The sequence below is a fragment of the Nyctereutes procyonoides genome, unplaced genomic scaffold, assembly GCF_905146905.1.
Source record: "Nyctereutes procyonoides isolate TBG_1078 unplaced genomic scaffold, NYPRO_anot_genome, whole genome shotgun sequence".
NCBI classification, from domain to species: domain Eukaryota; kingdom Metazoa; phylum Chordata; class Mammalia; order Carnivora; family Canidae; genus Nyctereutes; species Nyctereutes procyonoides.
Window position 1 is genome coordinate 7,480,557 of NW_026575052.1, and position 15,867 is coordinate 7,496,423.

At 35.4% G+C, this 15,867-nt stretch overlaps 1 protein-coding gene across 11 annotated transcripts in view; it reads right to left on the reverse strand.

Annotated features, from left to right (window-relative positions):
• The window catches only part of EIF4G3 (eukaryotic translation initiation factor 4 gamma 3), a 335,147-nt gene that overhangs the window by 66,222 nt on the left and 253,058 nt on the right, over positions 1–15,867 (reverse strand). For 8 of the 11 annotated variants that reach the window (XM_055331203.1, XM_055331202.1, XM_055331199.1 and 5 more), the window contains 4 exons: positions 12,564–12,697; positions 10,809–10,928; positions 10,315–10,425; positions 4,071–4,241 (listed from right to left, as the gene is read on the reverse strand). In XM_055331203.1, the coding sequence (XP_055187178.1) occupies positions 4,071–4,241; positions 10,315–10,425; positions 10,809–10,928; positions 12,564–12,697 (536 nt within the window). The remainder of the gene's footprint in view (positions 1–4,070; positions 4,242–10,314; positions 10,426–10,808; positions 10,929–12,563; positions 12,698–15,867) is intronic. The other 3 variants (XM_055331204.1, XM_055331201.1, XM_055331200.1) reach the window with 1 other exon arrangement.

Below are 15,867 nucleotides of genomic sequence, written 5' to 3' on the forward strand. Positions count from 1 at the left end.
AACTGCTGAGCCACCCCGGCTGCCCAAGCTATAAACTTCTAGAAGACAAGAAAGGAGAAAAATTTTGTGTTCTTGAGTTATGCAAAGATTTTTTTAGATAGGACAGCAAAAGTACAACCTGTAAATGCAAAAGTTGATTAAATTCAACATGATCAGGGATGCCTGGGTGGCTCAGCGGTTGAGCATCTGTCTTTGGCTCAGGACATGATCCTGGAGTTCTGGGATCAAGTCCTACATCGGGCTCCCTGTGAGGAGCCTGCCTCTCCCTCTGTGTCTCTGCCTCTCTCTCTGTGTCTCTCATGAATAAATAAATAAAATCTTAAAAAAAAAAATTCAACATGATCAAAGTTAAAAAACTTGATTTCTGCAAAAGATACTATTAAGAAAATGAAAAGACAAACCGCAGACTGTGAGACAATTTTTGCAAAATACACATTTGATAAAAGATTTGTATCCAGGATATACACAGAACTCTCAAAAGTCCATATAAGAAAAATAACCAGCCAGTGAAATAGGGCAAAAGGACAGAAATTTTACCATAAGAATGGCAAATAAGTACATGAAAAGATGTGTTTATTCAATATATTATTCATTTGGAAACATAAATTAAAAAAATAAGAAGCTACCACACATCCATTAGGATGGCTCTAATTTATAAAGCACAAAATACTGAGGACCACTGAAGAAGTGGAATAACTGAGACTCTCGTGCCTTGCAGTGGAAATGCAAAATGGTCCAGTAGCCACCTTGGAAAATAGTCTGGCATTTTCTGATAACGTTGAACCTATATTTTTCAGACAACTCATGGATGCCATAGCTATAATTTTATCCAAAAGAGACAAGAGCTTATGTTCACATATCCATATACATAAATGACTACAGCACTTCTATTCCTAATTACCAAAACCTGAAAACTGTTTACCCTGTTAATGGGTACAAAATGTGGTATATCCATAACAAATGAATACTAATAGGTAATAAAAAATAATCATATATGTAATGACAACAAATGCATCCCAAATGTAAAATGTTAAGTGAAAAAAGCTACATTCAAAATGATTCCATTAATTTGATATTTTGGAAAAAGCAGTGCTATTGGGACATACAACAGATTAGTGACTAATAAAGGTGGGCATGCAGGGAGATTAAGTATAAAGTAGCACAAGGAAATTTCTGCGGTGTGATAAAAACGTACCATATATATTTTTTTAAAACATACCATATTTTGATTACAGTGAAGTTACATGACTGTGTGTTCATCATTTGTAGAACTATATACCAAAAAGTAAATTTGACTAAATGTAAATTATGCCTGAGTAAAATATGAATTTGCACAAATCCAAGAAACCATTATATAATAACTGAAAAGGCCTATAAAATGTTTTATTTGATCCCTATAAAAATTGATATCTGAATATACAGATTTTTATTTTATTTTTTTCAAAGATTTTATTTGAGATAGAGAACAAGCAAGAAAGAGAGCATGAGGGAGCAGAGGGAGAGTGAGAAGCAGGCTCTCCATTGAGCAGGGAGCTGACACAGGACTCTATTCCAGGACCCTGGATCATGACCTGAGCCTAAGGTAGACAGTTAACTGAATGAGCCACCCAGGCGCCCTGGAATATAAGGACTTTTAGAATATGTGTCAATATATTAACAGTTTTCTCTAAGAAGGAGACAGTAAATAAATCAATTTAAACTTTAAAAATTACATGCTCAAGTTTTTCAGCAATGAGGAGATCCCTGGTTGGCTCAGCAGCTTGGTGCCTGCCTTTGGCCCAGGGCGTGATCCTGGAGTCCCGGGATCGAGTCCCACGTCGGGCTCCTGGCATGGAGCCTGCTTCTCCCTCCTCCTGTGTCTCTGCCTCTCTCTCTCTCTGTCTATTCTAAATAAATAATAAATAAATAAAATCTTTTTTTTTTAAATAAAAAAAGTTTTCAGCAATGAGTTAGCATTGCTTTTATAAAAAAAAATTAAGTTTCTTAGGGGCAGGAAAGTCACCAAACTTCTCTCAATTGTATCTATCAACTGCGAATATTGGTGAGAGTCTTAAGATGTTAACCTGTGCTTTAACTCAAGAAAGAAAAAAAACACCTCAGGGCACGTGGGTGGCTCAGTTGGTTAAGCGGCTGGCTCTTGGTTTCAGCTCAGGTCCTGATCTCAAGGTCCTTGGATGGAGCTCTGTGTTGGGGTCTACACTCACCAGGGAGTCAGCTTGGGTTTGTCTCAATCTTTTGCTCTCCCTTTGCCCTCATCTCTGCCCCAACATGTGCCCTCTCTCCCTCTGGGGTAAATAAATTGAAAGAAAGAAAAGAAAAAACGGAAAAAGGGAAGAGAAGGAGAAAACAACCTTCAAATACCTTCAAATATTTCAGATGATAATTTAAGTTTGAAAAAGTAGGACAAAAAAGGTAATTTATTAAAGTAATGAACAGCAAAGTAACTAGACTTAATATACTATATTGCATATTTGCATATTTGAAAGTTGATGAGAGTAGGTCATCAAAAGTTTTCATTACAAGAAAAAATTTGTAACTACACATGCTGACAGATGTTAATAACTGGACTAACTGTGGCGGTCATTTTGTAATATCATTTTGTAATCATTACAGTGTAAAAACTGAAACTAATATAATACCAATTATATCTCAATAAAAAAAAAGAAATCAGCATCAAAACAACTTGATTGAAAATCATTAATTCACTATAACTGCTATCTACTTGCAGCCCAACAAATTCTGTATTAGGTGCAAAAAAAGCATCAGGCGTAGTTACTGCCTTCCAGACCACTGAACATTATCTGCAGAGACAAGGTAGATGAGGTAGATGAGGAACCACAGAAGGGAGTAGTTCATGTATGTACAAGAGAGGTCAGAGGCAATGGGTTAGTCAGCAAATGATAATGAGGCCAGGTTATGAAGGGCAAAAAGAGCTGGCGAAGTCACTGTGTGTCAACTATACGCAAATAAAGACTAAAATAAATAAACCCAAACAACTAGGGGAGCTTCTGTGGCTCAGTTGGTTTAGAGTCTGACTTCGCTTCAGGTCATGATGTCAGGGTCCTGGGATCAAGCCCCACATGAGGGTTCCCTGCTCAGTGGGGAGTCTGATGTCCCCCTGCCTCCTCCTCTGCCCCTCCCCCCAGTTATGCTCTGTCTCTCAAACAAATAAAATATTTTTTAAATAAAATCTTTAACTGCTTTCTATTACTTTATTGAAATTGCACAATAGCCCTATGAGGTAAGTAATATTAGAATCTCAATTTTACAGTTAAGATTAAGAACTTGCCTAATAGAACTTGCTTCTGTCTCCAGAGTTGAAGCTTTTGATTCCTAGTTTAAACTATTCACAATTAGAAGAAAGATACTTAAAGAATGAGACACTGAAAAGTCAGCATATGATATGTAATGCCTGACTCCAGTACAGGTACAAATTCAAGAGGAGACTCTAGTCTTGGTGCCTAGAAGCAAAAAATCCAAAAAAGATAGTAAAGGTAACCCAATATAGGAAATGGCACTGTGTACAGCAAACAATGAATAAAGACTACATAATTTGACACAAAAAAGTAATTTTGTTTGGATTAAAGGAATCCATTCAATTTACCCTGGAGTTCTGCAGGCAGGTATTCATAGAAAGATGAAAAGAAAATTCAATTTTATATCAAAAGACTCCAAAACAAGACTAGTTTAGAAATTCTAACTTATTAGAATGAAGGCCTGACAAGGGGACATAAAGCAATATGTTAACTAGAATAGGGTACTCATTGGGAATCTAAAAACACATTTTGAAGGGAAGTAAGTATTGATCTAAGCCTAAATGATCAAAGTCTATGACATATAAACCCTCTAGACATAGTATTTTGTTTTGAAAATGAAACGAGAAAATAGTAGGCTATCTGGCACATGTTATGCTAAAGATCTTAGAATGAAGCTTTTAAAAGCAAAAGAAATTACAAAAATCTTGAACTAAAATCTCTAGATATACTAATAGGATAAATAACAAGTTAAAGCAAATTAAAACAAGAGCATTGTAATTTTAAAACAACATTAGAATGTGCATCTGTTCTCACCTGAGTTTTAATGTTTTCAGGATCCTCAGCTTGGCTATCTCGTTTTTGGCTAGGCTTCCAGGCATTCTCTGCCTTTTTCAGGTGCACATCTTCTTTCACAGAGACTGTGATAATCTTCCTGGGCTCTCTTCTTTGGCCAGGTTGAGATCTCCGTGGTCCAACGTTCAACAACTAGGATAAGAATATTCTTTATTATATCTACAGAGAGTACTTAAAATTTGCTGCCATTGCGGTGCTGCTCAAGTCAAGGCTGATGATCACATCAAGCACTTCCTAGATGCAAAGATGGGTATTAAGCACTCAATTTAGATGTGACATTTTGGGGGGAGAAGGTAAGAGGACAACCTTAGAATATCATCAATGTAATGCTCTCCACTAACACAGTTTTTAGTCCTGAAGTCCTAAATTAGATAAAGTGATGGAAAATTTTGTTTGATACTGCTATTGTTTCTAACAAAAAAGAGTACCTTCAAACCGAAGCTTTATTTTTTATTAGTTGCTTGACTTTGGATTGCTCACTTGAATAATCATAAAAATTCACAGGCAGGGGGCGCCTGGTGGTGCAGTAGGTTAAGCATCTGCCTTAGGCTCAGGTTATGATCCCAGCATCCTGGATCAAATGAGTTAGCACCCCACCTTGTATTGAGCTCCAGCTCAGCGGAGAGCCTGCTTTTCTCTCTTTGCCCCTGCCCCTACTCATGCTTGTGCGCTCTCTCTTTCTCTTTGAAATAAACAAATAAATAGTATTTTTAAAAATTCACAGGCTGTAACCATGGCAGTTACAAAGCTTCTTCAAAAGCTAGATTTCGGGATCCCTGGGTGGCGCAGCGGTTTAGCGCCTGCCTTTGGCCCAGGGCGCGATCCTGGAGACCCGGGATCGAATCCCACATCAGGCTCCTGGTGCATGGAGCCTGCTTCTCCCTCTGCCTGTGTCTCTGCCTCTCTCTCTCTCTCTGTGTGACTATCATAAATAAATAAAAATTAAAAAAAAAACAAACAAAAGCTAGATTTCTACACTGCCAGTGTGAAATGCAAATATAATTTTATCACAAAAATTCTCTATAGCGTAGACACCTAGCCTTACTACAGATTTTAATGGGTCCTTCTAAATTTCTGGGGCCAGAAATACTAAAATAAGTCTTTCTTATATTAAATGAGATTTAACTGAATTGTTTCCTGAAAAAAATGTCTTTCTCTCTTCATCAATTCTTAGTTCCTGCTAGAGTCCCACTATACTCTGTTGAAAACACTTGCTGGTATGTCATAATGGTCATCAACGAAAAATAATTACTGCAAGACATAATGAAGTAAAAGTTGCATTCTTTGTATTAAAATATCTTTAATAGTCACTACCCTAAATGTTAGGAAGTAATTTTTAAAGATTAAACATTTGAACTGATAGTAAGTTCTGCTCCTCCTGAATCTGCTGCATATTGACAGCCTTTTCTGATTTTGTTGTTTTATTCTTAAAGATTTTATTCATTTATTCATTAGAGACATACAGAAAGAGAGAGGCAGAGACATAAGGCAGAAATAGAAGCAGGCTCCCTGCAAGGAGCCGAATGCAGGACTGGATCCCGCACCTCAGGTTCACATCCTGAGCCAAAGGCAGATGCTCTCAACCTCTGAGCCACCCAGGCGTCCCCGTCTCTTTTTTTCTTAAGTAGACTCCACAGCATGGAGCCCAACACAGGGCTTTAACTCATGACCTTGAGATCAAGGCCTGAACTGAGATCAAGAGATGGACACTTAACCAACTGAGCCACCTAGGCGCCTCCCATAAACCATTTACTAAATGCTGAGTAAATCCTGTAATTAAGCTTCAAGAGGGAAGAAAAGAAAACACAGAAGACATATAGATCAGAATTTTTATCTCACTTAATATCCCAATGCTGCCTTTTTGAATTTACGTGAAGCTTCAAAGAAGGAAGAAGAAACTTTAAATTTCTTTTAAAACAGGTTCTGAATTTACATGAAGCTGCAGAGAAGGAAGAAGAAACTTTAAATTTCTTTTAAAACAGGTTCTAAGAGATAGATGGTCTGAGGCTGAAACTGATAAGATTGAAAGCCTTTTAAAAAATAATAATATTCATTCTCAGAATTATATTTCACCATCTGCTCTAATTAGTAATAGCAGCATCAAGCATGTATCAGGATCAAAAGATAAAATTTCTGGACAATACACACCAATCTTGTCAAATATATGCAGCTAAGCACTCAGCATAAATGATATAATCTCAGAGTATTTGGTACACATTAAAAAACCTGAGGTACCACACAGTATAACTAAAAAAGAAATGAAGAGAACACCACTGGAAAAGTACCAACAGGGACTGGATAGGACTACTATATAAACATTTATTTATAACTGAAACTTTGATATAATAGCCCAGACAAAACAAGCTTATAAAAGAGTACATGCAGTAATCAAGTATAACCTGATTTTTATAATTCAGGTTATATTCTACTATAAACTAGAATGGATAACTAGTGTGGGGTAAAATCTTTTTCAATGCTTGGAAAAGCTCAATTAAACACCTGCATCACAAGACATTTAAATTTACCCATGCATTTGCACATAAAAATTTGTCAAGAACAAAGATCACTGAATGTAATGAAAGGTAATTATATCAAAATCAGATAAGAGCCATAGTAATCATAATTTAGGGATATAATTTTAATCATGCTTGAATGAAGTACAAAATTTCCCAAAAGTACTGGAAACATCAATGAATATGCAGTGAGATTTGTATCTAGAAACTAAATATGACTTATGCCAAATCTCTTTACCAGCTCCAAGACAAGTTCCATATGGATTTCAAATGAACTGCATAAGGATATGAAAACTTTTACTAAGTAGGTAATAACGTTTCGAAGGATAATAAGTTTTGAAAAGGTAACATAAGATGCTAATCCCAAATAAAAGGTTGGTATGATAACCTATGTGGCAAGCTCTCAAGAGAACCTTGAAAATTATTATTTGGTTCACTGTATATAACTAAGTAAGGTATTGTTCACAAATATTTAACCAAGAATACTGAGTCATCAACAGATTATACTTATAAATGCTTAACACACTTAATAAATTAATTTCTAATGTACTCATGCTTATACTCTGAAAATGAATTCACTATCCGGAATGTCAATATCTGGAAGGACTATTGTAAGCAGAAAAAAAAAAGAGGCAGATAGAAGACAAAAGGACTGTGGACTTTGAGTTCAATTCTGCTATTTATGAGCAAAATTACTGTGAGCAAGTCTCTGAACTTTGTTGAACTTAGGCTTTCTAATACATTTAATGCCAGTCCTATCTACAAAAGTAATTATAAGGATCAAGGATATAAGGCATATAAAAGGACCTTAAAAACAAGTAAGTTATTAATACCAAAGAAGAAAAAGAACTTTTTAAAAAGTGTTATCTGTATTGATAGAATTAACCTTAATATCATGAAATAAAAAATGCTTATTTCATGTCCTTTTGGTGGGTGTATGGAAAACTCAGTACAAATTGTCAAATTTACAGCATCCTTCAAAAGATGCACCATATATAATGAATGAATCATTTACTAAATAAACACACACAAAATCTAGGATCCTGTGTTAGAGTTATGGAATATATATATACACATATATGTGTGTGTGTGTGTGTATATATATATATATATATATATATATATATTATATATAAATGAGGCCTGGTCTCTTTGTTTAAGGGACAATCTGATTGGAAGAGGAGCTTCCTGGGTGGCAGAGCAATTTTAAGTCATAATGTGCTCAGTGTCCAAAAATGTGACAATTCAAATAAACATCAAAATTTTGTGTTAACTAAGTGAGTTGCAATTTCTTTTTCTAGGTGAATGAAGTTTAAACTTTTTTACCCACTCTCATATGTTTCTTCAATGTATTAAATAAGAAAGCATACCCAACCCATCTGTTTTAGAATTCAGTTTACATTGCTCTTCCCTCATTCATAGACTATAACCTTAAACATACTGCTTACCTGAATAACCGAAGAAAACTGAACCAATATTCATCCTACCAAGTTTTAAAGAGAGAGAGCCAAATGTTTCTTTAAAGGACAAAGGGAAGGAGGATCTAAGCTCAGGAAACCTTTTTGCCCCTAGGAATTTTATAATAGCTCAGCTAATCTCAAAGCTAACTGAAATAAATATAAACGGCAAATTACTAGTATAGGTCCACTGTCTCTCTCTCAATACATTTCTTTTGGGGCACCTTCTGTGATGTCTGACCACATTACTATTAAAATCAACATCACAATTGCTAAGTAATTTGATTTTTGTTTATTTATTTTTAAAGACTTTGCCACCGTAATCTGACTTTTAAAAAACTAGAGAGGAGATAGTGTCTGAGTGCTTCCAGTAGATATATATATTACTTCCATCAAAAGACTCTTATGTTTGAAAATGCTATGTAACTGCATATGACATATTGAAACACCTGCTATTCATTCAACATATTTTGTAGTAAGTCTTTTGAAGGGAAGTTAATAGTAGGAGTCATAGTTACTTAAGCCACATCAAGAAATCTAAGTCTAATAAGACCTTAATATCTTTGGGTGGTAATCATTTATAAGCCAATTGGGAGGCTGGGAAAAATGATTAGAGGTATGGAGCCAAAAATGATGAAGAGTAGGACTTCTGCATTTTCCCCAAAGAGCATTATTAACTGTTCCTTTATATGTTACACAGCTACATTCTATGAAATTCCCAACTCAATCCACCAACAATATACCAAGAAAAGCAGGACAAATTAAATGGAGAATGTTTGTTATCTATGGGAGGTGCTGGAAGAATAATAACTTATATTAGGCTTACCATATCAGTATTACTCTGATGAATCACAATTTTACTTAAAAATTAGCTTGTGGCATATGACAGAACTATTTAAAGAAAATAAGATAACTAAAGCTGACCTTTTTGGAGACATTACAAATTCTTAATAATGGCTCACTTACAAACACATTATTTTGCACCAACTCATTTACATATGTAAGCACATAGATTAGTGGGCATACATTGTTATAATTTAAAAATTCATTTTCTGATTTCAATATTTTGAAAAATACATAGCTTATCCTCAATTTACAGCACTTCCTTTCTGCTATACCTAATTATTAAACAATAGTAAGCTGGTGATGAGAAGTGGCAGTATACACTGGAATAGGAGATGCAGAAAACCATAGCTTCTGTGAGCGACATATGAATAAAACAGACCAATACGATGACAGATGCTGTTAACTAGAGACTAATAAAATGGCATCAACATTATTTCCAATGTTTGGCAAAACAAACATATAAATCAAAAATGAAACAAAAACAAAAATAAAGCTACAAGAAATATAACTTTACACCACCAAAAAGGGAAATAATTCTGAAAAATAACGTATCAAATGGTTTCTAGAAACTGCTTTCTAAGACTTTCTGGTAAGGTTAATTCAAACTTGAGAAAAATTTTAATTTAGTATTTACAGAAAATAAAGATTAAATTTCCAAACTGTGTGAGAACAGAATATCACACACAGAGATATTGTTAAGATGGTAATGCTCAATAAATAATATGCTTCAAATTAAGGAGATTTTCTGTAGGTTTTACAAAGCCTTTAACACATTGTGGGCATTGAAATATTTTTAATTAGTGTTTGGCTGCAGGCAAACAACAAATAATTCAAATATCTACAAAGTGACATTTGTTTTCTGATGGTACAGTCTCATTTCAAAGCAGGTTTCAAAAGTTGCCATTTCAGAAATAAAAAGGTGATGGGGAAATAAAAACTGTCACCTTAAATAAAAAAATTTTTACAAACATAAAATAAGGTAGTCTTAACAGAGTGATCTGCAAATGCACAAACTCCAAGCTCCTCCAGAAGTTTAAATTAAGCACTCTCTATACCATTCCAACTTGGGAAAAATAGGTAGTCACATCATTGGCAACTTTCCCCCATGCTTTCTGCAAGTCTACAAAGCATGAAGTAGGCACAGCCTGCCACATCCTGCACAGTGCAGTGCCCCAGCATAAATCCACTGGTGATGTCACTTCTACCGCTGAAGAGCCTGCCACTGGGGGTGTAAAGGAAACCTGCAGTTTACCAATACTGCACTCTTTTGTACATGTCATTTGTTCATATTTTGACTTCACAACCTACAGTAAGTGAGAAGAACAAAACAGAAAATATCATAACACCAGAGACTACTGTTAAAAAAAAAAAAAAAAGGATTCAGCGCACCCCTAGAGGCAGGCTCTTCAGGGGTGGGTGCGACATCGCCAGTGGAGTACAAGCTGGGGCTTTGCTCTGTTCCAGAATTGGCAATCCATGCCTGCTCTGCACTTTGCAAATCTGTAGAAAGAAAGACAAAGAGATGGCCATTAGCTGAATGCCATTAGAGATCTCAACTATATCAGGACACCTCAAAATAAAACAGGAGTCCTATTAAAGGTTGACTAAATTTTTAACCCATCTGCAGTTCATTTCAATTGGAAAAACTATGCAAAAAAATCAAGACCAAATTAATGCAGACCAGTTTCTCACAAGTAAAAAATGACTCAAGTGTATTCTTTATTTGCTTTAATATTAGTATGGAAAACAGGACAAGTCTTCACTCTTGTACTTCTTCTTAAAGGAATCAATGAAAAAAAGCAGCTCTCTTGCCACTGGACACAAGATGTCATGAAGTCTATGACATTTTCTAGCTAATTAGGTTATAGGAAACTTTCACTTACAGGTACACCTCTTCCACCAGAGGTTTGCCTTCCAAAATCTGCAAAGGCTGGAGTAAAGTCTGGTCCTCGAGGCAAAATCCGAGGATCCAGAGTTCGCATTGGCAATTTGGGTTGGTTGATCTGCATGAAGAAACAAAGGAAAGCTTAATACAAGTTCCAAAGCATTCAGTGGCAAATAGGTAAAAACTTAGACTGAAAAGTTTTGTCAGCTAAAATGATGAGCATTGGCTTTCTGAGGCAGCAAAGTCCAATCTGAACCATCTGAATCTGAACCAATCTGAACTTCTCCCAAAAGACCAGCAATTGTTTTCTGGCGCCCTGGGACTGGTTAGGCCTAAAATTCCTGAGGGGAAGCTAGACACAACCATTAGATTGGCTAAATGGACACTCAAGGACAGGCAGAATGACACAAGAAAAGCTATGAGATCCTATAAACTAGGGAAAAACTTGGGGATTTTTTCCCCAGGATATTCACCAGGACATCAGAGTATTCACTGTGAAGAATCCTGCTATCGCACATGTCGATTTTGTTGCTGTTGTCTTATAGTTAGCAAAGCATATACTTTGAGTGAACAGTAAGTCTCTAAAAGAGATATTTTCATGTGTAATCACTCATTTAAAATCTTACTCGATTTGTCTTGTTAATTGGAGGTATTTGGCTTTGTATCGGAATGTAATATGACTATAGACTAAATAAAATTAAGGAGCTCAGGAAGAAATCAACTAATAATTGGGTAAAGTCAGAAACCAATAAGGTAGGAAGATAAGAAGGAATATTTTCTAGAGGATAATCTAATTTAGTGAATGTAAATCTAATTTATTTATTTATTTATTTTTAGATCTAATTTAATGTATATAAAACCTACCCTCTAAAGTAGCCTCAAATTAGTACTGCCACTTAAGTACCTAAGAGAGAAGACTTAGATCAAGAGAAATAAGAAACCCTGTTGCTATAAAAGAAGAAAATAATACACATATGGTATGGATAAGCAGGTGCTAAAAATTTCAAAAAGAGGTGGATTTCATTGTGAGAGAGAGCTACCCTTTACACTTCAATTAGGATTAATAATTTATCTTCAAAACAAAAATATTTTAAGCTTGGTCATCAGCACTGGTTCATCATTGATATACATAAAATTACTTGGGCAGATACATATCTGACTCTACTCTTTTTACCTTAATAAAGATAAAATAAACACTGTACTAATTTTCTGTATGGACCATTAAGAACAGTAAAGAGAAAAGGTGCCTATTTGCCAGAAATGAAAAGTAATCACTAGAAGTATGTATTTTTGAATTATCAGATTTAACATTACTTGAATTATGCTGATTACCATTTCAGTTTGATTGGCCAAATATACTCAGGTTTCTGACCTGTCCTCAAAGCCATTCTAATTCCATACTGAAATTTTAGACCAGTGAAGAAAGAGCTCCATATCGCTTTTGTCGTATTAGCCCAGCAGATACACATTTTTCACCATATCACTAGGCAATAGCTATAATAAGCAGACAATTAATGAATTTTAAAATGTTACTACTTAAATAAGGGCCAAACCCCAAGGTCAGGGTAATCTACAGTAAACCCTAAATCCAACATTATGTAGGAAAATGCTAGTATTTAAATATTATATACTTTAATTCAAATATATTTAGTCTAGTAATTCCTAAAAATTGCTCATACTTCACATATCTGTACTGATAACTGAAACCAGTTCCCTAAAAAAAAAGATAGCTTTCTCTGAGTTAACACCTTACTTTGTCAAGAACCACATCACTGATGGGAGGCAGGCCCTCTGGTTTCTGTATACAGGCTGGCATGTACTGGAAGTCCAGCAAAAACTCCCTGTCATACTGCTTCTTGCCTTCTGTATCAGCAGGCTTCCAGGAATCTAGAAAAAGGGATGTAGGCAGACAAGTGTCTTTGGGATCATTTATATGTATAACCAATCAGAATATAAACGAGATTCTGGTATTTATCCTGTCATAGACTAAAACACAAAGTAAACATAGAGCTACTGTCAGAAAATGTCATGTAAAAATTTTAAACTGTCATATGTTCCTTTATCCCTTCTGGATACCTTTGGATAGTAATCTGACATTTCTACAGAAACCAATTAATATACACATTAAGCAGCCTTTGGCCAGAAACATGCAATAATACTCATTAAAATAAACTACCAAGCCTTTAAATACCTCAGAAATAAGGGATCTATAATACTCATTAGTTTCCTGTGAAAGAGGGATACTTTGGTTTTTCACTTGGAAATGTTATTTTGGAAGGGAAAAAAAGGCAAAAGGACACAAAACAAATACAAATAACTTCTTTAAGATTCTGAAAAGGCTAAGCAGCTACATTTAAATTTTTCTCCCAACTATGGTTTATTTTTAAAGCATAGTTGACTTACAATATTGTATTAGTTTCAGATACAAGACAGTGACTTGATAACTATATACAGTACAAAAGGCTCACCATGGTTAAGTGCAATTAACCATCTTCCACCATATAGTTATTATAATATTATTAGCCATATTCCCTATATTGTACTTTTCATCTCTGTGACTTATTTATTTTTTAACTGGAAATCTGACCCTCTCAATCTGTTCACCTTTTTTCCCCACCCCCCCAACCCACCTCTCCTCTGGCAATCACAGGCTGTTCTCTGAAATTATGTTTGTTTCTGTTTTTCTATTTGTTTGTTTTATACTTTTTTTTTTAAAGATTTTATTCATTTATTTATGAGAGACACACACAGAGAGAGATAGAGACACAGGCAGAGGGAGAAGCAGGCTCCATGCAGGGAGCCCAACGTGGGACTCGATCCCAGGTCTCCAGGATCATGCTCTGGGCTCAAGGTGGTGCTAAATCACTGAGCCACCCAGGCTGCCCTGTTTGTTTTATATCTAATGGTGTTTGTCTCTTTCTGTCTGACTTATTTCACTAGGTATAATACACTCTAGGTCCATCCACATTGTCATAAATGGGAAGATTTCATTCATTTAGATGGTTGAGTAATACTCTACCATGTGTGTACACCTTGCATGCACATACACACATATATACACACATCTTCATTTTCCATTCATCTATCAGTGGACACTTAGAGTGCTTACATATCTTGGTTATTGTAAATAATGCTATAATCAACATAGGGGTGAATACCCAAAAGGAGAATTACTGGGTCATAAGATATTTCCATTTTTAATTTTGAAGAACCCCCATACTTGTTTTCTATAGTAGTTGCACCATTTTTATTTCCACTAATAGTGCATGAAGGTTCCTTCTTCTTCACAATCTTACTAACACTTGCCATTTCTTGTCCTTTTGATACTAGCCATTCTGCCAGGTGTGAGGTGATATCTCATTGTGCTTTTGATTTGCATTGCCCTGACAAATAGTGATGTTGAGCATCTTTTCGTCTGGTGGCAACCTTTATGTCTCCTTCAGAAAAATGTCTACTCAGGTCCTCAGCCCATTTTTTAAATTGGATTTTTTTATTTGGTGTTGACTTGTAGTTCTTTACACATTTTGGATAATAACCCTTTATCACTATTGACTACAGCTTAATCTGGAGAAAATAAAATTATGTACTTGCTGAAACAACTGAATAGGGAACGCACATATATCCTTCTTCAAATATCCTGACACACTTTTAGCTAATATACATATATAAAAATACATAAAGTTTTATTTAAATATCTCTAAACTTAATGTTGGGCTTGAAATCACGATCCAGAAATCAAGAGTCACACATTCTTCTGACTGAGCCAGCCAGATGCTTCTTAGCTAATATTTTAATATTAATTTTAAGTTAATTTTTATTATATTATTTTATTTTTAAGATTTTATTTATTTATTCATGAAAGACAGAGAGAGAGAGAGGCAGAAACACAGGCAGAGAGAGAAGCAGGCTCCAGGCAGGGAGCCTGATGCAGGAATTGATCCTGGGTCTCCAGGATCACACCCTGGGCTGAAGGCAGTGCCAAACCAGTGGGCCACTGGGGCTGCCAAATTTTAAGTTAATAGTAAGTGCTATGGCACTTACTTTGCTACTATGACTATTGTTACAGTTATCATTTCTCACAATCCTTACCGCATTATATAAAGTTGGAGAATTTCTTAAAATTTTTATAGGATAATAAAAGCATGACATAGTATTTTTCTTTTAATTGACAAGATTTCATCAAAATCAGGCTCCAGGGGACTCCTGGGTAGCTCAGTGGTTGAGCATCTGCCTTGAGCTCAGAGCATGATCCTGGGATCCAGGATCAAGTCCCACATCAGGCTCCCTGCAGGGAGCCTGCTTCTCCCTCTGCCTGTGTCTTTTTGCCTCTCTCTCTGAGTCTCTCATGAATAAATAAATATAATCTTAAAAAAAAATCAGGTCCCAGGATCACTTCATGGTAGTACTCTAGGTCCTTCTTTAATTAGTGGTTCTTAATATATAAGTGATAGACTCTTGATGGTCTGGGATATTTTCAACAAAATCCTTATTACCTTATTCTATTCATTAAAAGGCAGACAGTTTATTGGATCTAAATTTTAAACTGACTTTTTTCCAATTATTGCTAGGGTATATTACAGTTTATTGTTCAATATAGTTCAGGCCAATAGGTAAGTACCTTGCCAGACTGAAGGATAAAAATATAACTGATGGGGGCCCCTGGGTGGCTCAGTCAGTACAGCACGTGACTCTTGATCTCAGAGTCATGTGTTTGAGCCTCACATTGGGCACAGAGCTTACTCAAAAAACAGAAACACACACACACACACACACTCCAATATACTGACACAGTCCTACAAATGACAACAGTGTCTCAATCTTCTAAAGGACTGGTGGTATCCTCAAGTACTTCATGATATGAGACAAGCCTAGATCTCTAGAAGTAATTTCAGTATACTGAGTCCAGAAGTTAAACAAAAATTTTACTATAGCAAAGCCCTACAATTTCACAAAGCCCACTGGCCACAGTTTACTGGTAGAGAAAAGATCAGTATATTAAGGTAGTATCAATCAGTTACTTTCAAACATTTCTTACTACAACTCACAATAAGAAATAT